This window comes from Sinocyclocheilus grahami, unplaced genomic scaffold (genome assembly GCF_001515645.1).
Source record: "Sinocyclocheilus grahami isolate Dianchi unplaced genomic scaffold, SAMN03320097.WGS_v1.1 scaffold32.1, whole genome shotgun sequence".
Lineage (NCBI taxonomy): Eukaryota > Metazoa > Chordata > Actinopteri > Cypriniformes > Cyprinidae > Sinocyclocheilus > Sinocyclocheilus grahami.
The window spans coordinates 4,085,747-4,111,131 of record NW_015505211.1 but is presented as its reverse complement, the minus strand read 5'-3'; the positions used below and the strand labels follow the sequence as shown (position 1 = coordinate 4,111,131).

The following is a 25,385-nucleotide window of genomic DNA, read 5'->3' as shown; positions in this document are numbered from 1 at the left end:
GACTTATATAGTTTATTCTAAATAGGAATATAATAATATGCAGTATTTTAAATAAACTCTGTTGTCAAGCTTATTAACCAAGAATTATGTTATTATTAGCTTCATTTATTATTTTATTTAAGTTATTATGGTTAACGTTAACTAAAACCATACAATTTTTTTACTGAAATAAAGTAACAAATATTAGATGGAAAAAATGATGTTAGTAATTTGTTAATAATTAGTAAAAGGTTGCCTTGGTAACTAATGCTTAAGTTTAAGTTGAAAAATAAATTACTACCTGGAAATAAATAAAAACTGAAACATGAAATAAAAATTAAAATAATATGAAAAATACATCAAAAGCACATAATAAAATGACTAAAAATAAACCAATTAAAATGAAATCCGAAACTAAAAAAATACAAACAATTTAGAATAGTATATTCAACAACTATAATAGTATATAGATGACACTAAAATAGCACTGCTCTAAATAACTAAAACTACTCTAGTGCAAACCCCAAGTGTTTCAATGCTCTTACCAGTCTCTTCTGGTTCAGCACCTGCTCAATGAGGGACGGTCTGGCTGGTCTGTCTCCCATGTTGCCCAGCCGTTGCTTAGTAACAGATACAGGCCTCTCCTCCGAACCCTCCTTCACATCACAAACAGAGAAAACATTGAAATAAGCCTATAAAGTTGGGATAAAGGCTAAAGTTAATGCAACAACTGAAGCTGATATTTATCCCAAATAAGCATTTCCTTACTTCTAGTTTTCCCGATGACATGGCCTGGTCGCTTTTCTTTTTCTTATACTTGTCCTTGTACATTTTATTCCGGTGTTTTTTGCACATCCAGGGTTTCCTGGCTTTGGCCACCTGCGTCGTGGTCTCCGTGCAGCCGTCATAGATGCAGGTTTTGGACACGTTCTCGCTCTCTCCGGACGTCTCGTCGTCGTTGAGGTCCTCCGGACTGGCCGCGCCGTCTCTCGCCTCCGGCACGTCGCTCTCTTCGCCCGGGTCTTCCGTGTCGTACGGGAAGTTCTCCTGGTCGGACGGGGTGGTGCTGCTTTCCGCGGGTGCGGGGGTATGGCCCTCTTTACCCGTGTTTGCCAAACTAAGATGAACGCTGTCGCTCATTTTGTCTTTTTTAGCGCAAAACCCAAATTCTCACCTGTCATCCGACCTTCATGAACGTACTGACCCAGACGTGCCTTTTTAGTGAACTCGGCACAGAATAAATTAGTATTAAGCTGATTTAATGACTGTCATTAAAAATGCCGCATTTTAAAATAAAAATAACCCAATAAATATGACCTATACGAATAAAAAACGGAAAAATATGAGCTGTGAAGGACTCCTGTCACGACAAAAAAAAACAAAAACAGCGATGGCCGCTGCAGAAAGAGAGTCTCGCCTCGCCTGTGTGATGAAATTGACATTGCGCCCTCTAGCGGCACCACGCAGCGATGCAAATACCTGAATTCTCGAATACACTGGACCTAAATGCATCTGCACGTGTAGAAGACACTTTAATAGCCTATGTGAATGTCGTTGCATTATATAACTAAATATCAGACTAAATGGCAGATGATAGCACAAAAAAATAGCCAACACCCTTTACTCCGTTTATGGAGATCAGAGATTATTGTATCACTGAGCGGTATGGCAATGCCGACTCCCTAACAAAGTAGAATGCATCCTCGATAAAGCCTCAAAATCACAGGTACAGATCTCATGTACAGGTAAGCTACTGTTCAACCAACATACGTGCTAAAGACATCACCAATGATCCATCTCTCCCAGCACATAACTGCTGAGATCATTAAAACCTTTCAGCTGTTGTTTCTTCCCAACAGCTGTCAGCTCAATAAACATTCTAACCATATCACTCCTCAGGCTCACTTTATGGGCCCCTGACTTCTCATTATTTATCTGTGTTGGATCGCAGATTGCTGTATTGTTTATTGCAGACTGTGTCTTGCTTATATTGTATTCTATCGTCCATTTGCGAATAGTATCTATCAAGTAGATAAGCATCTAAATATATCAAATAGTTCTAATGTGTTTAATAATGGAAACCCATTTCCAGCACACAAAAATGCTTTGGCAAATCATAATAGTGACATGAAACGTAATACTTATGAAATAAAAGTCAAAATTATGACATACTAAAGTTAAATTATGAGATAACATTACATGAAAAGTCAAATTTGTGTCATATTTGAATTTGTGTGATCATTTCGACTTTTTATCTCACAATTATGACTTCGTATGTGATAATTTGGACTTTTATCTCATATTTTTTACTTTTTCTGGCATTATTTCGTATTTTTATGTCATAATTTCATCTTTTACGTCATAATGACAGTATGCTATAATTTCATCTTTTTATCTTGTAATTTTTACTCAGTGTCTCATATTTTTGTGGCAGAAATGGACTTTTGTTCTGTTCTGAAAATAATATATTTGTAATATAATATCATATTTCATGTTTTCTTTGTTTTCAAAATTACAGAAAGTATTTGGACATTTTCTGGTTGTCAAACATTATTGGATCCAGTCCATAGTTAATGGACCTGTGAGCTGTGTGAACTTGAGGGAAACTGGCTTCATAAAAATCACCTTAACACTTTGAGTACATGCAGAAATGAGTTAAAAAAAAAAAAGTCTATTATGATCTGTTTGCTATATTTTATTTCTAATGCAATGGACTTCATACATTTATAAGTGTGTCTAAAGTATCCACTGAATGCTGTTCCTTTTCATTATAGCACCACACATTTTTTACTGATGATTTTCCTGTTCTGTAACTTTTTTGCATTAAAGTCATGAAAGTGTAGTAATATTGTCAGATATAATTTTCAGTACGACAGAGTCAGTATGACAGTTTTTCTATTTACGGTTCATTATGTACATAATGTGACTGACATACACAAGTCATTAATATTTTTCCAAAATCATACAAAGCCTTCATGATAATGCTTCAATACAGTCTATTTCAATACAGGATCGGCTGTGGCTTATTTTAAGTGAACACAAGGTTTGTGGAATTATTTACTCTAAATAATGTTAATGAAAATGACACTGATAATAATGATAAATATTGAATTATATATACCAAATTACTTGCTAGAATATTTCTAAATTTCTATAATATCAGAACTTTCAGACATGTGTAATCAATCTGTCTTTCTCTGCTGTCAGGACAGCGATGACACTGTTGATCTCTGTGAGGAAATGCTGCAGATCTCCATGTTAGTGAAGGAGCTCCCGGCCTCACTGCCGCATTCTGGGTATGAAGAACTAGAGGATATGATGTTCTTCAGCCTGTGGAGAGCAATGATCAACAGGGTAAGGAGGAAAAGCAGCAAGCTGAGGAAGATGGAGACGTAGACGTAAACACTTGCAGTCCGTCCATATGAGGCAGCGGCCGCCCCGGTAGAAACAGATGTAGGGCTAAACCTCAGGAAACTCTCGCTGTCCACTTCCGTACCATTGATCTCCTCCACCGACCCATCCATCCCAGACATATCTGGTGGATTTGGGAATCTGCTGGGAAGATAGGATAGATAAATTATTATTTACAGTCACATTTATTTTTTATTAGTCTGCTGTTTTGTAAATTTAAATTATTACTATTATTACTGTTCACTTAAAACTCAGGGATTAAGCTCGTGTGAACATATGATTTGGATCATACAGATCATATTTTAAAATATTATTGGATACATTAATGTTGTTACATTCCCACTAATGGCCTACTGTAGTATCCATAATATTTTTACTTTGTGAAGTATTTCATAAATTGTAAATAACAACAAACCATCATTTATATTGTATTATATTGTAATTTAATATTATATTCAAATGTAAATAAATTTAGATTATATTACGATATATAATATAAACATTATTTGAATATATTAGGATTAGAAGCATTTGAACATATGAGATCATACAGGGATCATCCAGAAGATATTATTATATATAAATATTATTGGACACATTAATGTTATTCCATTCCCAGAAAATGGCCTACTGGATAATTTTTTTAGCTCAAATTTTAATATGCTTATTTCATTTATGAAATATTTAATAAATTATAAATAGTAACTAACCAAAATGCATTAAGTGTATTATGAATTTATTAAATTATATTTATTAAATTGAATTAATAATACATTAATATTACAATTATTGTTAGTTAGTTATTATTTTAATATAACAATAAATTGATATTATAATTAAATCATATATTATACCTATAATAGCATACAAATTATTATGCTATATTAAAATATAATAATATCATTAGTAATATATTAAAATTATACTAAAATATTTTTTCTTACAGCTCCTAAAGACTTTTTTCCAAGACATTTTCCAAAGTTTGCTTTGCTGTTGCCTTCCACTTCTTGATCAATGCATCATCATGATGAGAATATTGTCATAATTTTATTAATCTGACAGGCCAGTCATATTTTACGTCAAGCCACCAGTGTTCACTGACACACAGCTAACGGTTTCCTTATCTGATCTCTATCTTTGATGAATGTTGGATTTGTATGGTTTCGAAAAACAACAACAACCAGATCACTTAAATACTTCAGATTGAATGTGAAGAGGATGATAATCACATTTAATTATGCTTTTTGTATCCAGGCAACCTGCATATCAGTGGGCTCATAAGCTGGAGCGTGTTGTTGATAGGCCACCTCCGGTCCATTAGGACTTTGGGGTGGTCACACCGGCCCAGTGGTGCACACAGAAGGTCAGTCAATTGTTTACACAGCTTGCATACTCGCACCTCATGAATAATAGATTGAGAGGTACCCGAGCAGGAAAATGTCACAGAGTTTCCCAATTTAAAGAGAACAACATGCCAAATAATTTGTTTGACAGGCTGTTGGTATCAAAAATGCGTTTTTTACAAAGCTGGTTTATTTGTGGCCGTTCGAAATCTGAGCTTATACAAGACCAACGTGCATTCAGCTTTGAGCAGAAACAATTTTCATATTTACAAGCTCATTTGACAGGTTTAAATTATATAGCTTAAATTTTAATTATTAAAAATAATAGTAACACTTTACAGTGAGATCTCATTTGTTGACATAATTAACATTAGCTAATGTTCAATGAATGCAATATATTTTTTATTCATCTTTGTTAATGTTAGCCATTGTTCATTGTTTGTTCATGTTAGTTCACAACAGATACAACTTGTGATTTAAAAATGCATTAGTAGATTTACATGAACTAAGATCGAAAAATGCAAAGTGTAATGAAAAATGAGGATAACTAATGCATTTAAAGGGACAGTTCACCCAAAAAAGAAAATTCTGTCATCATTTGCTCATCCTCAAGTTGTTCCAAACCTTGTTCATTTTTGGGTGGACTATTCCAACAACTGAGACCCTATTGTAAACCAAATACATTTTAGGTGCTGCAATACTGCAGATCAGTGTAACGTTTCTCACGAAAACGTTTAAAAGGTATCTTTCTTAGAGAAGTTGTAGATTTACAAAACATTCAGTTGATAAATGTATGTAATCATTTGTCTTAAATTCTTAACATTTATGGACAAAGACATGGACACAAACAAGACTAAAAGCAATAATGATATGATCCTATTTTAATTGAACTAACTTAATAAAAGTGAATTTAAATGGCATACAGACACATAGATGTTCAGGAATTTACATTTATGGACAAATATATAGATTTTAAAAAATAGCAGTAATTATATGTTCCAGTTAAATTTTATTTATTGTACAATTAATTTAAAACATCAATTTAGGTAAATTAAAATGGTCTTTTTCTTAGAGAAGTTGTAGATCTACCATTCAATAGAACAGTGAATATTTAATCTGTCTCAAATTTCAACATTTATGAACAGATGGATACAGAATGACTAAAAATAGCTAGAAAGATACATTCTAATTTAATTTAGTTTAATTGAATTTTATTAAATTTAAGTGTCATAAAGACATACATGTTCAGAAAATGTACACTTTGGATGAAAATGTAGATTAAAAACAGCAGTATGTTCAAATTTAATTTCATTTAAAAACTTAAGTAAATATTGGGTCTTCTTTTCCTCCTAGAAGTTGTAGACCTACAAAACTCATTTGTTTCTTTTTCCCAGCATTTACAGGTATGCATATAACTTTAACCAAAGCAACTAATGCCATGCTTTGCCAGATGAGCTACAGAAATATGTGAAACTCCATCATATCTGCCTGCAGACTTTTGGCACCATTTGAATTTAGCTACAAACTGGCATCGACAGTTCTCAGCATATATGAGAACTGGAAATGTAACGCTATAGCTCAGCTGCCGGCACATTGTCTGCTGCAATACATCAAGATAATCGAATGGCAAGGAACCCAGTTCAATCTGCCTTACACAGCATACAGAACTCCTCATCCCCAAATTTAGACAATGTACATTCATATATAAGTTATCAAATAACTCACTTCCTAACTATGTTTCAGGGTGATTCCTTATACAAATGCTGATCTTAGGCCAACACACGTCAGAACTCCAAGTAGGCTAACATACGTCAGTACCGTGAGTGTTCGTACTGCATTCTCTGAATTTTCTAGTGTTGATGTCATGGGTTTACTTGCGAGGGAGAAGAATCCTCACGTTTATATCCTCCTGAACTATAGTTAGCACAAACTTAATTTACAGCTCTGGGTTTGCTATAACATGTCCTGATGTTTATTTATACCTACACCACCTGATTTCGATATCAGCAGTCTCAATCTTGCTCTGCAGCACAGATTACCCTGGCTGTCAGCACTCTGTTATTGTTGAAATTTCTCTTTCTGCCAGACAAAGAGAAAACAACAACACCAGGGACGGTAAGGAAGAATTCATCCGTTCCAGACAGAGCCTGTTTTGGCCATGTAGAGACAGGAATAGTTCTTCTTATACTCTGTAAATCACAAATGATTGTATAGACATTCAGTCCGTAACTACTTTGTATATTGTCACTTGAAATGTGGAGTAAGCAGTTTTCCTGATTGATATGTGTTGAAATTTGCAATAAATTCTCTGTTTGTGTTTGTGCTACAAACATGTCAGGATCTTGTGCTTGAGATATTGAATTCAGCCCTGCTGTTTTTTTATTGTACAGAGATCTTTAATTAGATTTATAGAGGCTTTGTAGTGTGAGACCTACAGAGAATCTCAATTCTCAAGAAGTCCCTGGTCAAGGCCCATGCAGTGAATTGCTGAGTCCTACATCACATATTGAGAGCAGTCTTTGCAGGACTCAGACTTAAATGAGAGCCCATGCTGGTGTAAACATCCTTAAACATTCTCAATATGAGCAGCACATCGACAGCCTTTCTCAGCTTTGAATCTGGGTTGGTGATATGAAATGTCAAGCAGTGGCAACTGTGTACTGCAGTGTGATATACTGCTATACTTCTCTTACTATCTTTCTTAATTCTTAAAATTATTATACAGGCTGTTTGTGTGACCTAATATAAATCTAGAGACTACTTGGAATATTTCTACTTAAAAATCCATTTGTTGCACTGCAGGACCATAAAGGGAGCTACAAAAAACTAAAGGGTGATTACATATAGTCAACAAAAAAGTTACAGCACCTAAAATATACACTTAGATATAAATGGATGTTTCCGCAACTTTGGGCACTTTTTTGCCCCAGGGGTTGGTTTTTTATTGAAACAGATTTCTGCTATTTGTAATATGTAGGACACATTATAACTTTCCTGTTAAAGCTCCATGCTTTCATCATTTATTTTACTACTTTTGAAGTACCTTTTTATGTAGGCTATAGTTTTCTGTTGAACTTTTGTCCCAGAGCCAAACTATGAAAATCCATCATTAAAAATATGAATTCTTACATGTTTAAGACTATGATCTAAACAGAGTGAAATAAAAATGACTTTGTGTGTTTAAAAAAACAACAAATAAATTTAGATATTTAGAAATATGATACTTGATGTGTGAAGCATAGACGGTGTGAAGAAAACAAAGTAAGCCCTAAATAGTGAAAATGTGTTTAAGTGTTTTAAATGTCTTAATCTAAAAGTTCAAAATGCCAATAGTTTATAAAAAACAGTTTATAAATTCTAAAAGTGTTTGCATCAAAAAAATGAATGTTGTTGACATTAAAAAAATGAATGTTAATGACATGTTATTTGTCAAATAATTAATACTGCCTCTGAACAGCATAGAAACGTAGTACTCTGTTTCCATGGTTGTTGCCACGTGACGATACCTTAAAGGTGCTGTAGGAGATCTTGGAAAATGCTAACTTTAGCCTGATAGCACTGAAAGCGAACGTCCCACCCTCCCTACAATCGCCGTCCAAAGCCACGCCCCCTGAACACATATACGCTCACAGACCAGAATACCAGAAACAACATTACTACTATAGGCTACATCAGCGGTTCCCAATTCCAGTCCTTGCACTGGATGTGAAGACGTGTGTGTGTGTGTGTGTGTGTGTGTGAGTGTGATGTCTGTTTAGACGCTGCGTAGCGCAAATCCGTAAATGAATGTTCTGAAGTGAAGTAAACTTCAACGGATTTCCCCTGCTCAGGGAGTATAGGGAGCAATGAACACTGTGTAGGGATCATATCATATCAAATACGCAGAGCGGGGGAAAGCGAGGACTGGAATTGGGAACCGCTTAACTTAATGATTGCTATCGTGATGTGAAGAGACTTTCAACCAGCATAACAAAAAATGTTTCTGAAGACTTCTTCTTCTTCTTTTTTCTTGGCTTTTGCAACTTGTAAGTATTGCATATTGCCACCTACTGTACAGGAGTGTGTAAAGGGACACAGAAAAAAGAGAAAAAAAACATAAAGGGTTATCTTTTCGTTTCTAAATTCTTCTTATTAATCCAGTATTTTCAAGAAATATAAACAAGCTTTGAGTCTATTTCTTTCCATTCCTTGTTCTCTAAGAATATCTTCAATTTTATTTCCTTCTTCCATTTCCTGCCATTTCTTGTTTCTGAAGACAATCACCTATTGCTGCGAGCTAATCAGTGTCAAAGTACTGAGTTTAATGCAAGAACAGAATTGTTTTGAACTGTTTTTTTTTATGTCTTTGAAGTCGTATTCGAGTAGTTGTTCATAATTTGAATTGACCTTAAATTGACAAATTTTTTGCAGATAAAATAGCTTCCTGTGGCTTCGCTCCTCTTTCCAGTCGTCAGGAAAACCCTAATGGGTCTGGGAAGAGCGGATGGCCTACGTGCTCACAAGCCCGACCAAAGGGTTGTGCTTGGTGTTTTGACTGAAAATGATCAGCATAACCGAGTGTTTGGTCAGGTTAGTGCCAAGTACTTACAATGCTACTCCAAGTCAAAAGTGTAAGAAAGTGACGTTTTTGTCACTTAATTATGTTTCATCCAGTGATGTCGTCTACTTGATACGCAGGTATACGCCGTATACCCACTAAGAAAGGTCAAGGATTTCCGTATACCCACTTAAAGCGCGAGGATATGTAAAGCAACATTGTTTTGTCACAGAACTTTCACACGTTCATTCATAAATTCACCCCATCTGTGTTGACTTTTTGAAAATCACGCCGTGTTTCTGTTGATGACAGTGCTATTGCGCAACTTTTGTGCAGAATTGAATGTGAATCACTAAAGGAGATATGAAATGAAAGCAAACTCAAACTACGCTCTTTAAGCGTTTTCGTAAGCCTGCCCCTGAAGCTGCTGATGCTTCAGCTGCAGCAGATGACAGGAATCGCTTGAATGTTTTAATTGGCAAGGCTTAAAAAACGTGCAAATGATTATGTTTCATGAGGAAGCACCAGTGGCCCCAGATCAGTCAACTGTCCCGAACGTCTTTTACACTGGCCTCTGGACATCAGATAGTCACCTGACCTGGTCATGATCAAATATGTTAGCTTTGCTTGGCAGCATAAAGGAAAAGTGTGCAATTATTTGTAAATTTAACTAACTGAAAACGAAAGTAAATGAGGGGAGTTGAAAGATTTCTTATCCTGTGGCTCTCTAGTGGACTGAAGTTGTCCTCTAGAGAGGGCATTTTTGCTCAGCCAATGCAAGCCTATGTGAAATATTTGATTTTCGATAATTATTTATATGAAAACAGTAAGTCCCATCAGTTAGAAAAGATATAGAAACAAACTACAGATCAGGTCCAAGGTCTCTGACGAGTTTGGAGACTGTAGCATTAAAGCCCTAGGAGGATACAGCACAGTTGAAAATGATTGGTCTCAAAGAATAAGTTTAAATAGTATAACAGTATGTTACATACTGGGGGGAGGGGGGATCAATCAGAGTATACCCACTACAAAAAACTAGACTACACCACTGGTTTCATCCAACTATGAGCAAGCTTTTCGAGATTCATCTACCCGTGACGTCAGCACATCGAGTGCTACACTTGATCACGTGGCTGAACCAGTCAGTATTGTGCAGTCAACTAAATCACCCTCATCAACTACTCCACTACTTATGCAACTACAATAGTATAGTTTTTGTAAGTGTCTCTACTTTTCTTCACTTTCTATTCAACTGCAATAGTGTTTTTTTTATGCACCCATCTATCATAGCATTTTAAGGCTGTATGGTTGTTTATTCACGTTAATAACATCAAACTAAAAGACACTTAATCAATTGCTGTTCAGATTCCTTGTGACTGAGCCTTGAGACTTTATACTTCCTAAAATATTTAGGGTCTTGCATGGATTCTTCCATGCTGTCATTGCCGGAGGACGATGCTTCCCCTGAGGATATCCTGTGTATAGAATATGCTGAGGACATCCACCGATACTTGCGTGAATGTGAAGTTGGTATATTTCGTTTTTAGACGGTCTCTCGAGTAGCCCTGTATCTGTAATGCACTGCATCTCTCAGGTTAAATACAGGCCGAAGCCTGGTTATATGAGAAAGCAGCCTGACATAACAAACGGTATGAGGATCATCCTTGTTGACTGGCTGGTTGAGGTCAGCGAGGAATACAAGTTGTGCTCTGAGATGCTCTACTTGGCTGTCAATTACTTGGACCACTTCCTTTCGTGCATGTCTGTCCTGAGAGTAAAATTGCAGCTTGTGGGAACAGCTGCCGTACTCCTGGCTGTGTAAGTGGTGATGAGCTATTATCAAGTTTGTTACCTACTGATGTAACGACCTGGTGCGTTGCTGATTTGGTAATACGAGGAGGTGTGTCCTCCAGATGTTTGTGTACATCACAGATGACACCTCCACAAAGAAACAGCTGCTATGGATGGAGCAGCACCGGCTCCGAGTGCTGGCTTTTGACCTGACTGCACCCACAGTTCACCAGTTTTTGATGCAGTACACTTTAGAGGAGCATATCTGTGTCAGGACTGTAAACCTTGCTTTGATGAATGTTTCATCTTGTGAAACTTCTCCTCTGAATTGGATATTGATTCTTTTCTCTCTCTGCCCCAATAGTATCTTTCAGAGTTGAGCATGCTTGAGGTGGATCCCTTTGTGCAGTATCTACCTTCCAAGACTGCTGCAGCTGCATTTTGTCTGGCCAATTGCACTCTAAATGTTTTTTTTGGGTGAGTCCAACCTTTTTACTGTAACTGTCTTATTTGGATGAGCCAATCAAGTCATTTAATGCTTCCAGAACTATAGCCAGGTTTGTAGTTTTGGTATAAACCCCCAAATACTTGTGAGACAAATTGAGCTGTTGGGTGTGAGTTTTTGGCAGCCTGAAAACCTGTATGCCTTCACTGGTTACTCTCTGGCAGTGATCAGCCCGTGTTTGAAGGAACATCATAAGCTCCATCTAGGGGCTGCAGGTCGCCCCCAACAGGCAATCCAGGAGAAATACAAGAGTTCAAAGTTAGCAGGCATTTGTAATGTGGGTGTTTTGGATTCTACTCTCTCCCTCCCTAATGCCTGATCTGGTCTTTCAGATATTGTGGAGTGTCCCTGCTTGAACCTGTGGAGTCACTGCCTCCCCCTTGAAGTTTTGGTGACTTGGCCAACAAATGAACTGCAGCGCTTAAGTCTATTGAAAATATTGAATGATTGCTTTTTAAATGTGGCTTTTAAACTTCTTAATGTGATTTATCAGGTTGCTTAAGACTATTAAGTAGTCAGCAATATTGTGACTTGTTTCTTTGTAAATCCAACATGCTGTTGGTCTGGAGGCTGTGTTCTCCCATATTGGTATCCCTGTTGAAAAAACCAGCATATTCTGGTTAGGTATGTTTTGACGCTGGGATGCTGGCTTATGCTGGTCCTTTGCTGGGTTATGCTGGTCCTTTTACATACCTAACCAGCATATGCTGTTTTTTTTTCAACAGGGATATGAAATGAGCGAATGGTTTTGTACCACTTTCTTTCCTTTTTAGGGTCTCTTTTTCTGGTATACCATGTATTTTACTTATATGCTATGTGTAAAATCATGTACACAACTGAATTTCAATAAACGAAACGAGTTGCATTGCTTCCGTTGTAAAAATCTGTTTCTGCCTATAATTTGGTTTTATGGTGTACGACGACCTCTGCCGTTCGCTCGGACTCGCGTCTTATTTTACGAAAGAGAACTTGTTTGTTGTCAATCCAGTTTATATGTATGGGAACATATTTCGTAACGCATAAGCCATGTTAAGTGGCAGCAAACATAAGCGATCGAAACCGCGCAGGTGGTCCATCGCGCACTCTTAGTAAGGGTCATTGCAGTGCAGCTTAACACCACTCTCTCTATATTCAAGTTTGTCTTTAACTCCGATTTAGGCGCTAAAATCGTTTTGGGTATGAACGGAGACTAACAGAGCCCTATTCGGGTTGACTTTTAAGTGCAACTTTTAACATCAGCAGAGCGTCAGTGACCAGAAGCGCTTAAGAATTATTATTTAATTTTTTTCGTAATCTGGTTGAACCTGCTTTGGTGACTATAGGCTATGCTACATAATTTCGTTAAGTGACTTCATGGGAAAAATCTCTTCATTACTATTTTAAGCGCACGCCGCCAAAGCTGCCACCCTTTTTGTACATTTCAAATTTAACTTTTTTCGTTTTAGAAGGGTTATATATTTTGCGTTTCCTGGCACGGCAATGGAGTCATCAGAACCGGCTGAAATCCGCACCATTCGTGAGAACTATGAGAAAGCGCTGCAGTGTCTGAACTCAGGGCTTCAGTATGATGAGGTGGGGAATAAGGACCAAGCGCTTCTTCAGTACAAACTGGGCAGGCGGCATCTTCTCAGAGGGCTGGAGGTGAACACGCACGGTGAGCGCTGCGTCGGACGCTACTGGGACTTCGCGCGACAGACGCAGCTGAGGATGAACGAGACTCTGAGCACCATCACTGATCGTCTAGGGGTGCTGGAGTCCACAGCGAACTCGGGTCAGCGCCTTTATCCGACCGTTCCTGTCCTCCAGGACCCCCAGCCAGTAGTTATCACCAGAACACCTCTCTCAGCTTTAGGGGGGGCCTCTGCTCATCCTGCCTCCCCTACGGCGGGCTTCACTGTACCCGCTGAACTTCCACCAGCCTACACTCCACAACCAACTGAAGGGCATCTGTCACTCTCTCATGGAGGCAACGGGCCATTTCAAGCTGCTCCAAACCGGACACCTCAGCGCCAGGCGTTTGCCCCAGTCAATCTCAGAGAGGCTGGCATGGAGATTTTGTTCTTGCCTAGTGGGGTGCAGATGTTCTTCGTTTCTGCTGAGGGTCAAGTCAGCGCCCCTTCTTATCCAGGGTTCCTACGAATAATCATATACAACAGCCAGAACAGTGGTACCGGCTATGCCCCAGCCTACCTACAGGTAAATATTGTGTTTGGATAATATTTTTATATTTATTAATGTGTTGTTGTATCCTAAATAATTTTTGGTAATTGAAATAAGTTGAAATGAAATATAAATAGGCTATTACACGAAAAACTTAAAGAATTTAAATGAAAATTAGAGATGCTGTCTTGGGTGAAAAGGAAATTGTTAAAGCTGAAGTACTAAAATTACTAAAACTAACACTGAAATAAAAATAAATATTGGAATAAAAAAAACAAAACACTGAAATTACTAGACCTAAAATGAAAACGAAATAAAACCTTATTCAAATTAAGCACTATATAGTGTATGCATGTGTGTGTGTGTGTGTATATATATATATATATGTACATAAATACTAAATTGTGAAAGATATTCACTTTTTTATCATGAAATGATTTGCATTAATTTATGCTAAAATTAACTTTATATTTTTACTGCCAAAGACACAAATATTAAGAATCAAGTTGTTGTTGTTTTTTTTGGTGTGTGCGCATGAATTAAATTCATAATATTATGAAAGTCTTTGTTTGAAACTTTGGTCATATAGCATTGCATTATATACACCCTTATTTGAGCTATAAACAAACTATTCATCACCTTGACAAGAATTGTATCGATTTACCCTGCACACCAGAGAAGTCTTGTGATGATCACATCATGAAACTGGGTGTTTTTCTTTTGTTTTGAAAAATAATTACATCTATGTAGGGTTTGGTTGTTTACATCAGTTCATAGCTGACAGCAAAATAACTGAGATTACTGTCATGCTTTTCATGTTGTACAATTACAGGCACTTTCTTGTGCATTATATAGCAAAGAGAGAAGTAGAAACCTTGTGTTTTTTTATTAAGAGAAGGCTTGGGATTTATTTAGTATGGCTCATTTGATAGGTAGTATTTGTGATGACTTTTAAACTCAGGAAGTTTTTCTGTCAGTTGGTTGTTTGTATCACTCAAATCTGACATGGATTAGAACTGTTTCACTTTCAGACGTCAAACAGGTGGTTTCACAGTTCCACCTATTCTGTCAAACCCACAAAAGCCTGTCCAACCTGACTGTGTTGTGGCTATGTCAAAGGCTTTAGGTCTGTTTAGGCGGTGCAGTGCTAGAAACGGTCTGTTACGGGTGACGCCAGGGTTCTTTGTACAGAGTCTGTCGGCATGCTGTTTCAGCAAATAGAAATCTCATTGAACGGCTGAGCGTCGGCTCTGTGCAGTATTGGCTCTGGGGGTTGATTTAGGACACGTGGAGTCCACGTGTTAACATAACTGCTGTGTGCGTTCCACAGTGGTCTTTTGTCCCACTTTAGCAATCCAGAACAAAGGGTGGCTTTCTGAATAATCACACAGTGCACAAACATATGCAATATAATTGCAGTCTTATTTGACCCCAGTTGTCCCTCATATGCACAATGACATCCAAATACACAACATTAATCTTTATTGCAGGGGTCATCAAACTTTTTGATGATCAGAACCCCAAAATATAATGATCTCCCGCATATAAATTGCAATAATTGTAAATAAATTGGCCCACTAAAATATGCATGATATTATAAATGTTTTTCTTAAATTCATTATTTGTTTTTTAGACTTTTATTTAGCTAACACTTTTCTTATTGAATTATAGCCTAAAAGTTTAATACAATTATTTGAAAATATAAATTAAATTTGCAGCATATTTTATTTCGCTTAACCGTGCTTTTAATTATTTATATTAATAAAGTTTAATGGCGTTCTAATAAAGTTTAATACATCTCTAATAAAGTTTTAAATCCTAAACAAACTTTCTTGTTATAATCTATGGCTGTCAATACAATAAAACTGTAATTAATCACATGAGCAAATTTTGTAAATATATTATTTATTATTAAAAAAACACTTTTTTTAAATTCAAAATTTCATGTTTCAATTCAGTGTGTTACTTGCTGTTTCTTTGTAACTGTTTATTTATTAGCAATTTGAGTGAATTGTTTTTACGCCAAATTAATTAATTACGGTTTAAAGGCCAGTAAAAATCATGTACAGTAAAAAAAGTCTTTACATTTTGATAAAAATGTTGTGCTTGCAGGTTTGTGATTGGATCTACCCACTATACCCAGACTCACCAGTCTTTCTTAGCAACAAAGGTGTGTTCACATTTCCCAATACCACCGCAGCAGTGCCAGGGTCCTATGTTGGGGTGGTGCTGTCCTCAGAGCTGCCTGCAGCAGACAGGGATCTGTTCCAGGAACAGCTGGCAGCTCTGGCACAACTCAGGGTCCAGGTACTCAATCTCAGATTTGATTTTGTCAATGTATGATTAATTGAAAAAATTATAAAATTGAGTTTTATTGAACTGAATTGATGCAGTTGGTTTTGTGTAACTCATAAATTTGCTACGTATTACTCATAACTAAGGGATTTTTTAAGGTAGATGAAGAACAAGGTGGCGCTGCAGGAACAGATATTAACCTGAGTGGGAAAGTTCCTCCATCAGAAACATCTCTAAACCAAACACCAGGAGGGGAGGAAAAAACTGTTCCTGTGTGGAGCGAAAAAATGTCACAGAACATTCTAGCAGGTCTGAACTTTAAGATTAAAGTAACCTGAAATTTTGATTGGTATCTCATTGGATAGCTAGTGTTTTTGTTTCTTCTATTGAAGTAGAAGTTAAGAAGGCATGCACTCTTCAAAATAAAGATTGGCGTCTACGGTTCCATGAAGATCCATGGAATCTTTCCACTGAACAAAAAGTTCTTAAATAATTAACATATTCTTCTAGGGAAAAAATTCTGTGGTGAACCAAAATGGTTCTTCTATGGCATAATTGTGAAAAACCCTCTTTGGAACCTTTATTTAAGAGTGCACTGAACACCTTATTGGTGCATTTTATAATTAGCCACTAGAGGCCACTCTAATACACTCTAAGCGAAAACAAGTGCTAAAGGTATTGTGATATTTCCACTGTGGTTATTCAGGGACTTCCTGGCTGAGTCGGGGGCTTGTGCGAGGAGCTGAAGCTACCGGTAAAGCCATCCAAAGAGGAGCATCTAAGCTACGAGAAAACATCACTCCAGAGGAGACCCCAGCAGAGGTCAGCCCCAAGGTCACCAAAGGCCTAAATGCAGCTAAGCAGGCCACTGGGGGTGCTGTGAAAGTCAGCCAGTTTCTAGGTAAAACAATGGTGTAATTAGATTTATCATATACTGAAATATTTATAGCTTTTCTATATCCTGTTTTGCAACATGTATAATACATTTTGTTTTATTCACCAGTGGATGGTGTTGCTGCTGTAGCTGATAGAGTTGGGAAAGACCTTGCTCCACACGTAAAAAAGCACGGTAGCAAACTCATCCCAGAATCCCTCAAGAAAAGTAAAGACAACTGCTCCAACATGGATGGAGCCAAGCTAGTGGCAGGAAGCAGCTTACAAGGTAAACAAATAAATCATTCGAAGGCTCTGAAAGGCTTATGCCATTTTACTTTTGTCCTGCTAAATTAAGTGAAGTATATCAAACTTTAAGATATTCATACTCCTTTATAACTTTAAGGTATTTTAGTTCATGTTTAGATGCAAAATGTGTTCTATAGGTTTGTCAAATCTCTGGTCAAGTTTGGAAACAGCAGCAAAGTCCATTGGCAAAAGTATAACTTCAGAGACGGTGACTACTGTGAGGCACAAGTAGGTGTTTTTTATTTATTGTTTTTCAGGATTCACTGATTCACAGTTTCTCTTCTGCTTTCCTTTTATTCTTTTTCCACCCAAGAGTCTGATATTGCTAGTTTTTTTGGCTATATACTAGGGGTGTAATCAGTACATGTATTTGTCACGGTTTGGTTCATACAATCAGACGACGAATACAGTCAGTCATAGGCGATCAATCCAGAAGGGGGCGCTTGCAGTAATGCAACAATAACCGTCACCACAGGAAAGAGCAGAAGACGAGACGACCTACGCACCAATCCAAAATAAGAATGGCGAGTTCAGACAAGTATAAATCTCTGCAGAAAAGTAATGGGAGTTACCAGATCAGGGCATTTTTAGACCATGTTTCCTGATTGGCTGACGTCATAGTGACGGTAGGTTTAGGGGTGGGGTTAGTTAAGGGGGATCATTTTGATTGCATGATTGAGAAACACCCTGCAGTTTGAAAACACCCACAAATTCAGAAACGCCCACTTTTGCTCTGCAGAGACCTCAATCGCACTTCAGACGCCACGCAAGATTTCGAAGAACCGCCTACTTGTTTTAAATCAGCAGTGTGGGAAAGTTTGGGGTTCTAGAGATGCACTGGTCGACCGGCTGATCTCTATTCCAGAATTGCACACAAACTGCATTGCCATCATTTCCCAAAATGTAATTTGTGTGGAATTTTTATGAGGTCTGTAAAGAGGAGAAAGTACTGTACCAGGCAGATCAAGCTCACCGTTCGCAATACTTGAAATACAGGAAGACAAATACGTGGGGGTTTATATGAATGTATCTTTTAGAGGAACTGACTGTCTCATGTCTTATGTAGCATAATTTCACAAATCAAAAGTTCTGTTTTTGCTTTAAATCTTGAAATTATATAGAAATAAAAAACAACTGCTCATGCTGCATGTAGCATTACTGTCTGTTCAAAATATATTTAAAAAATACTTTTCCTGTTGCATCGAACTCGTATCGAACCGTGACCCCAAAACCGAGGTATGTACCGAACCGTGACTTGTGTTACACCCCTACTATATACCTATCCAAACTTCAATGCTTTGGGAAATGGATTAATTTTCTCTTTCCTGTTGCTTTTTCAGATTTAGGGGTCTAGGAAGCCTCTTGGACCCCCCCTAGCAGCATATAAATGGTGGCGGGTAAAAACACACTGCATTTTCTCTGACTAATGTCTCTGCCAAATTCGAACCTACCCACAGTGCCTTGTTTACTGACCACTCAGTGGTTGCTGAGAAGGTGCTTATTTTTATTAACAGTCCCATCAGAGTGTTTTGTGAATTAAAACTGAGGTGAATGCAACATTTTATCTGCTTACTGTGTTCTGTTCATTTTCAGATGTTTCACATTATCTCAAAAATCCTTTAGAATCAATAGTCAGCAACATAACATGAACTTCTGTCAGGTCATTTAGCTCAGAATATCTCCATGTTTGTGATCAGGTATGGAGACGAGGCAGGACAAGCTGCAGACACTGCAGTCCATTCTGCTGTCAATGTAGGTATCACAGCATTTAATGTGGACAACCTGGGCATCAAGGGTATATTGAAGACCAAAGGCAAGCACACTGCAAAAGCAATGGTGAATGACGGTTCAGGAAGAGAAGGAACTGAGAAGAAAGAAAAGCCCCCTAATAAAGGGCAGGATGAGAAAATACAATGAAATATTAGCTGTCTTGAACTACCTTTTTATCATGTACAATCCTGTAGTACAAAAGGCCTAGCAATATTTACAGAAAGATGCACTTAAGACAAGTACAGTTTTAGTGAAATGTTCTACCCCTGTTACTCTTAAAGATGTTTTTTATTTTCTTAAAGACATTCAGAGGGTTATTTTATAGAAGGAAACAACAACAGGTTATTTGATTTGATTTTACCTTGTTCGAATGTTTATTTCGGAAGTATCATTGACTGTTAGATTTTGCATTCTGCCCTCTTCAGATGCACTACACATGAACTTAGATGAAAACTAAGAATTAATAATACCACTGTACTCTCTTACTGTTTTTTTTTTATTCTAAGGCTTATGTAAATCTTCAGTAGCCATAAACTGAAAAACCATAGTAACACCATGGTACTATTTGTAACTTCTTTTTTAGTGTATACATCTGCCATGGTTGTAATAAAAATTACATTCTTCTTGCATACCTTCTCCTAAACATGATTTTATATACATTTGTAAAATTATTGTAAACCAAGGTAAAGGCCCGTTCAAGATATCCTTTCTCTGTGCCTTTATCGTTATAGCTGTGGTGTGGATTGTGCTATTCTTTAATATTGAGAAGGATTTTATAACTATATCTTTATCGTTATCTTTATAGTTATCGTCCTTTGTGTGATCAGGTCTTAAGGGTGTATGAAAAGGTAGCAGCACAATAGGACCTGACGCAATCACGTCATCAATGTTGTGGTTGTTCGTTGCCATCGATACAGCCAGGGCCGTCCTCAGCTGACGCAGGGCCCAGTGCGAGGTAGGGAGCAAGGGGGGAGGGGGGTGCAACGCACCAGTTGTACCCCCCTAAGGGCGGCCCTGGATACAGCGCAACAATCATAAGACACCGATGAAAGTGAAACCTGTTCATTACTCAGACTGAAGATGGGAGAAATTGATCTCAGAAATTGAGTTATCACAACTGCAAGCAGAAGTCGAGCAAGAGAGAGAGGTCAAGTAAGCGATGGCTTGACTCCTGTCATGAATAGCAGCCATGGCAGTTGCACGTTGGTTAGACATATTTAGCAAATTTGTGAATAGTTTAAAGGGAGATGTTACATGACTCCATGTCTGACCTGAGGAGCACACTGGCGGATTTGGAGAAGACACTTCACAGTGTAGATGGAGAAGGTCTGTAAATGATCAAATGCAAGAAACATCCTTTTTTCCCCCAAACTTTCTTTTTTGTTGTTGCTATAGTATAGTATCGTTTCTTATCATAATATAACCACAGCCTTTATATTTTGTAATTTATGGTGTTTTAGGCCTCCTTTATAGTGTGTTGTTGCAATCAGTCTGTAATGATACAAAGAAACACGTGGGGGCACCTGCTAGAAAAATAACAGGACAATTCAGTTGAAATGCTTTATGTGGTGAAAAAAGTATCATCCGCCCAACATTATAGTCACAGTACATATTCAAAGTTTCACATACTTCATTCATGGGTTTCTCTGCTGCTTCTGTCTGTCTCTTCATCAACCACTTCATCATATCTGTCATTTGATGGTTCTTCTTCACATCAGTCCTGATCAAATGAATGATCAAGGGTCTTATGCTGATACAGAATGAAATATGAAGCAGGCACAGGCAAGCCATTTTTATACTTTGGAGCTGTGAAGGAATGAGCCATGCTGTTATTTTGATGTATTGTGTACACACTACACTGTAACTTTTGTCTTACTCTTCAGATCGACTGGCGTCTATTCGCTCATATGATGAAATATCAGAAGTAAGCATTTCAGCTAAATAAAAAAAAAAAACATGCAACCAACTTCCAAATCTTCTTAATAAAATTTGAATTATAAATTTGAATTTAAAACGTAATTATATAAATGATATAATTAGATCAACAAATTATATAAAATATATTTACATACCCTAAATATAAACATAAATAAAAAAAATATTATTTTAAATAATTATTCATTCTAAAATTCTAAATGTCACAGATGTGCACAGTATGTGGCATTCAAAAACAGGGTTTTAAGAAATATACAAAATATACCTCACGCCCTCTGTCTGTGCAACATAGAAGTGACGCTTTAATTTATGCTATTCATGCATACACATTTAATTTTCAGCGGCTATTGTTGCATGGTGCAACTGTTTCTCATTACAGCCTGGCAAAGCTGAATATGGTTTTCTGCCAAAGACAAGATTAAAATCAATCTGCTGAGACAGCCTGAAAAAAAAAGTTAATCAGTGAGAAGTAATCTGTAAATGAGGGAAGAGAAGCAAGAATGACTTGGATGAGTCATGCCACAGGGATGGGATGATAATTAGAATATTTAAAGAATGAAAATGTTTGGGGTCACTCATGACCCCAAGCAAATATTCTTCATTTTATCCCAATCATATAATCATGTACAGTACATAAGAACATTCTTTATACCTTGTCTTAAAAGAATAGTTCACTCCAAAATGAAAATGTACTCAACCTCAGGCCATCCAAGATGTAGATGAGTTTCTTCATCTGAACAGATTTGGAGAAATTCAGCATTACATCGCTTACGATGTATGGATCCTCTGCAGTGAATGGGTGCCATCAGAATGAGAGTCTAAACAGTTTATAAATACATCACAATAATCCATATAATCCACAAGAATTCAGTCCACGTTGATGTCTTGTGAAGTGAAAAGCAGATTGTTTGTATGAAACAAATTCATCAAGATATTTTTAACATCAAACAATTAATTGTGGATTATTGTGATGTTTTTATCAGCTGTTTGGACTCATTCTAACGGCATCCATTCACTGCAGAGGATCCATTGGTGAACAAGTGATGTAATGCTAAATATTCCCAAATCTTATTCACATCAACAAACTCACATCTTGAATGGCCTGAGGGTGAATAAACTTTGAGTAAATTTACAGTTTTGAGTGAACTATTCCTCCATTTGTTCAGATACATTGTTTTTATTCAGGATGCTCTCAGACAGAGGCTGAAATTGCTGTCTAGTGAGAAGAGTGGCCTTCAATCCCAAATGATGGATTTCCAAATGAGAATTGTGCAGGAAGGAAAGATGAAGTCCTACAACATCTTCTCTTCTCTAAGAAAACTTCTCTTTAGTCAAGATATCATGTATCTTGTTGTACGAAATCTCCAGTTATTAATTGTAACATAAATGACATTAACATGAGGGGGTGAATGAGTTTAGGTCTTGGCTGCTGAATTCCCCTAGAGGTATAACAACAATTATCTCACGATTATGCTGACATGGCATGGAATTCCTAATTGCAGGAATAAGGAAAGATTACATTTTGTAGTTGGTCATTCATGAAAAAGACAGAAAAAAAGACATAATTGTCTTAATTATGCATTCTATTCCTAATAGATTTACCAGAAAGTCTATGAAGAGAGGCGGGCATATCTTGAAGAGATTGCAAAGGCGAGCAAGTCATTTAAAACAAATTTTCCAGTTTGTTCTTTCAGTTACATGTATTCACTTGACAAATGCTTTTATCCAAAGTGTTACAGTGTAGGTTTTATCATTATGTGTGCTCCAAGAGAATCAAACCCATCACTGTGGTGTTGATAGCACCATGCAGTTCAGCTACTTGACCAAAGATATTATCTAAAATGTTGTGTTTTAACAATGATGACGTGTCACTATAGCTGTCCTCAACGCTGGATATGAGCAGAAAGCAGCAGATGGTTCAAGCCCGGAGGACAGCACTGGGTCCAGACAAAACTGAAATGTGAAAATGCACTGAACATCATCAAATGACACCACTTTGGTTCATAGAAAACAATCCCAGGTCTTATTTTTTTCTTGAAATATTTTTTAAGCAACTTGGAAAAAAAACATGCAGGGTTGAGCATTCATTAATTACAAGTAAATCCACATTGTGACCAGAATGCAATTGTCTCATGCATCATGTATACTTACTCATTTCACTGTTATACTTAAAATCATGAGTAACAAGACCAATCCTTTTTAATCTCACTAGATTAAGAATGAGCAATCATTTAAAGGGATAGTTCACCCACAAATGATTTATTCTGTCATCATTTACTCACCCTCATGTCTTTTCAAACATTTGCTAATTTATTTTTCCTTCTTAACAGCAGTGGATCTTGGTGAACTATCCCTTTAATATTCAGTTGTTCAGGTATAATTGTCCTATTTATAAAAATACAATTAGCATTCAAATGAAAAGGTGATTTGGATGAATGGTCTGTCTTTGGTTGAGTTGAGCTCTGAGTCGCGAGGGAGCTTCGAGAAAGACTTTGTGGAGCAGCCTCACGGAGAGGGGCGGTGTGTGTGTGTGTGGCTGGCTGTGGCAGGTCTGCGGTGCGGGGCTGAATCTCAATGAGAAAGCGGCCAATGTAAATCACTGCACGACACGGAAGAGAGAGAGAGAGAGAGAGAACAGCAGCTGCCGACCGACAGCCAGCCTCCTCTGCGGGACAACAAAGTAGGTGCCGGGCTCACATCACGACTCCTGTCAGCACAACTCAACATCTGAATCGTGACTATTGAGAAGAAATCTTGAATATTCACTAAATCGTCACCTTTAGGCAAGTAGAAAGGTCTTTTTCTTTTCTGTATGTAAAAGTAAAACAAACCGAAAGCTCGCAAATATTTGGACCTGTCTTTGAATATTGTTTTGCTCATTCTAATTAATTTTGATAGTTATGCTAATCAATATGTCATAATGGTCAGCGACGTGACGTTCATTTTTGTCCGGATCAAAGTTATTCGAAAATACACTTAAGAAATTCAACTGAAACAAGTTTTCATTTTAAGGATCAAAGTAATTTTCCTATATGTTTGCGCGACGTATAGTCAAACTCTCATTGTTGGGAAAAACGTAGTAGGCTAATTGGGCATAATCTTTTATTAGTATTTCTTTTAAAATAGGTAAGTATTTGTGTCAATGCCACTCAGTTTTTTGTGTGTGTCTGTATATGTTTTTAAATATTCACATATTTTGAGCTTTTATGAAAGGGCTTGTGTTACAAGTCGAAAACCCCCTCTTGGTATTACTAACAATGAATTTGTTTCAAATAAAAAGTAAAACCTTGAGAAATGTTTGAAAACTTTTTTGTTACTTTACAGTTAAACCACTTTGAGAGTTTTTAACCTAAAATAGTTATAACACATTATATAATGTAGGCTAGCCTATGAAAGCAACATGAATAGGCTACAAAAACTCATGGCATTTAACATCCAGATTTTTAACATCCTTATTGGCCATTGATCCTGAAATCACGAAATAACCATTTGTCATCGTATTAATGTATAGCCTACGTTACACCATAATAGACTTTTGAGCACATTTTCAAATGTCACACGTTAGTGTTTGCCATGTCAAAGTGACACTGTCAACAACAGGCTGACAGTCGCAGGCTTTAATTTGCTCTAAGTAACATATAAGCTTTAAAAGGTTCTTTTCAGAACAGACATTAATTGACACCCATGACGAAAGAGCACTCAAAGGATTAAACGAACTCGGTTAGTTTGGTAACTTCTCTTTTCCAAATTGAATTTTTACGCTTTAGACCTAATTTAACTGGACGACATGGAGGAACACTTCGATGAGAGGGATAAACTGCAACGCAACAGCCGAAGCGCAGGACGGGCGAACGGGCTTCTCAGTCCCACTCACAGCGCCCACTGCAGCCTGTACCGGACGCGCACCCTGAAAGCTCTGAGCTCGGAGAAGAAGGCGAAGAAAGTGCGCTTTTACCGCAATGGTGACAGGTACTTCAACGGCATAGTGTACGCCATCTCATCGGACCGGATAAGAACCTTTGACGCTTTGCTGGCCGACCTGACCCGAACCCTCTCTGACAACGTCAACCTGCCCCAAGGGGTCCGAATCATCTACACAATCGATGGTTCCAAAAAAATCACCAGTGTAGATCAACTGATGGAAGGTAAGAAGTTGTGTAAAGCCGCCTTTCGGGGTGGGGCTAGGTAGGTAGCCACGCCCATTTGGAGCTGCCCCGCCCTCCTCGGGCTGGCTTCGGGCTACAGTAAAAATCTAGAAATCGCGGCTAAAATGTGTAGGCGATATAAGCGCAAGTTTACGTTTTTGTGTTTCAATTGTACTGCTTTTTAAATAATTTTTCTATGTAGTCCACACATGCTAGATAGACGGACATAATTTTACTGCACCGCATCTCACAGCTTTTTCAGCGTCTTGCGCAGGAACGTTGTGTTTTTATGCTGCAAAATTTAAAGCAGTTCAACGTTTAAAAAACGCGTC

At 37.4% G+C, this 25,385-nt stretch overlaps 5 protein-coding genes and 1 pseudogene across 5 annotated transcripts in view; 4 read left to right on the top strand and 2 right to left on the bottom strand.

Moving 5' to 3' along the window:
• Positions 1–485: 485 nt before the first annotated feature.
• Positions 486–1,433, bottom strand: LOC107578759 (regulatory factor X-associated protein-like). The gene is made up of 2 exons (XM_016264683.1): positions 748–1,433; positions 486–635 (listed from the first exon to the last, which is right to left on the bottom strand). Exons 1-2 carry the CDS (start codon positions 1,117–1,119, stop codon positions 486–488), a joined length of 522 nt encoding a protein of 173 aa, XP_016120169.1. The 5' UTR covers positions 1,120–1,433.
• A 1,716-nt stretch (positions 1,434–3,149) lies between these two features.
• LOC107579079 (serine-rich and transmembrane domain-containing protein 1) lies at positions 3,150–3,592 on the bottom strand. Its single transcript, XM_016264958.1, has one exon. It carries the CDS (start codon positions 3,510–3,512, stop codon positions 3,183–3,185), a length of 330 nt encoding a protein of 109 aa, XP_016120444.1. The 5' UTR covers positions 3,513–3,592; the 3' UTR covers positions 3,150–3,182.
• A 2,875-nt stretch (positions 3,593–6,467) lies between these two features.
• On the top strand, positions 6,468–12,219 carry LOC107578749 (cyclin-A1-like; annotated as a pseudogene).
• Positions 12,220–12,678: 459 nt separating this feature from the next.
• LOC107577790 (spartin-like) lies at positions 12,679–19,578 on the top strand. Its single transcript, XM_016263827.1, has 7 exons — positions 12,679–13,762; positions 15,839–16,033; positions 16,180–16,330; positions 16,728–16,922; positions 17,025–17,183; positions 17,341–17,431; positions 18,544–19,578. Exons 1-7 carry the CDS (start codon positions 13,046–13,048, stop codon positions 18,578–18,580), a joined length of 1,545 nt encoding a protein of 514 aa, XP_016119313.1. The 5' UTR covers positions 12,679–13,045; the 3' UTR covers positions 18,581–19,578.
• Positions 18,887–22,872, top strand: LOC107578738 (coiled-coil domain-containing protein 169-like). Its single transcript, XM_016264668.1, has 9 exons — positions 18,887–19,039; positions 19,779–19,790; positions 19,891–19,928; positions 20,054–20,125; positions 20,217–20,299; positions 20,857–20,897; positions 22,094–22,190; positions 22,503–22,558; positions 22,786–22,872. Exons 1-9 carry the CDS (start codon positions 18,887–18,889, stop codon positions 22,870–22,872), a joined length of 639 nt encoding a protein of 212 aa, XP_016120154.1.
• A 593-nt stretch (positions 22,873–23,465) lies between these two features.
• The window catches only part of LOC107577778 (serine/threonine-protein kinase DCLK1-like), a 56,798-nt gene continuing 54,878 nt past the window's right edge, over positions 23,466–25,385 (top strand). Inside the window, exons 1-2 of the mRNA XM_016263817.1 lie at positions 23,466–23,691; positions 24,676–25,053. Coding sequence (XP_016119303.1) covers positions 24,696–25,053 — 358 coding nt within the window. The 5' untranslated portion in view covers positions 23,466–23,691; positions 24,676–24,695. The remainder of the gene's footprint in view (positions 23,692–24,675; positions 25,054–25,385) is intronic.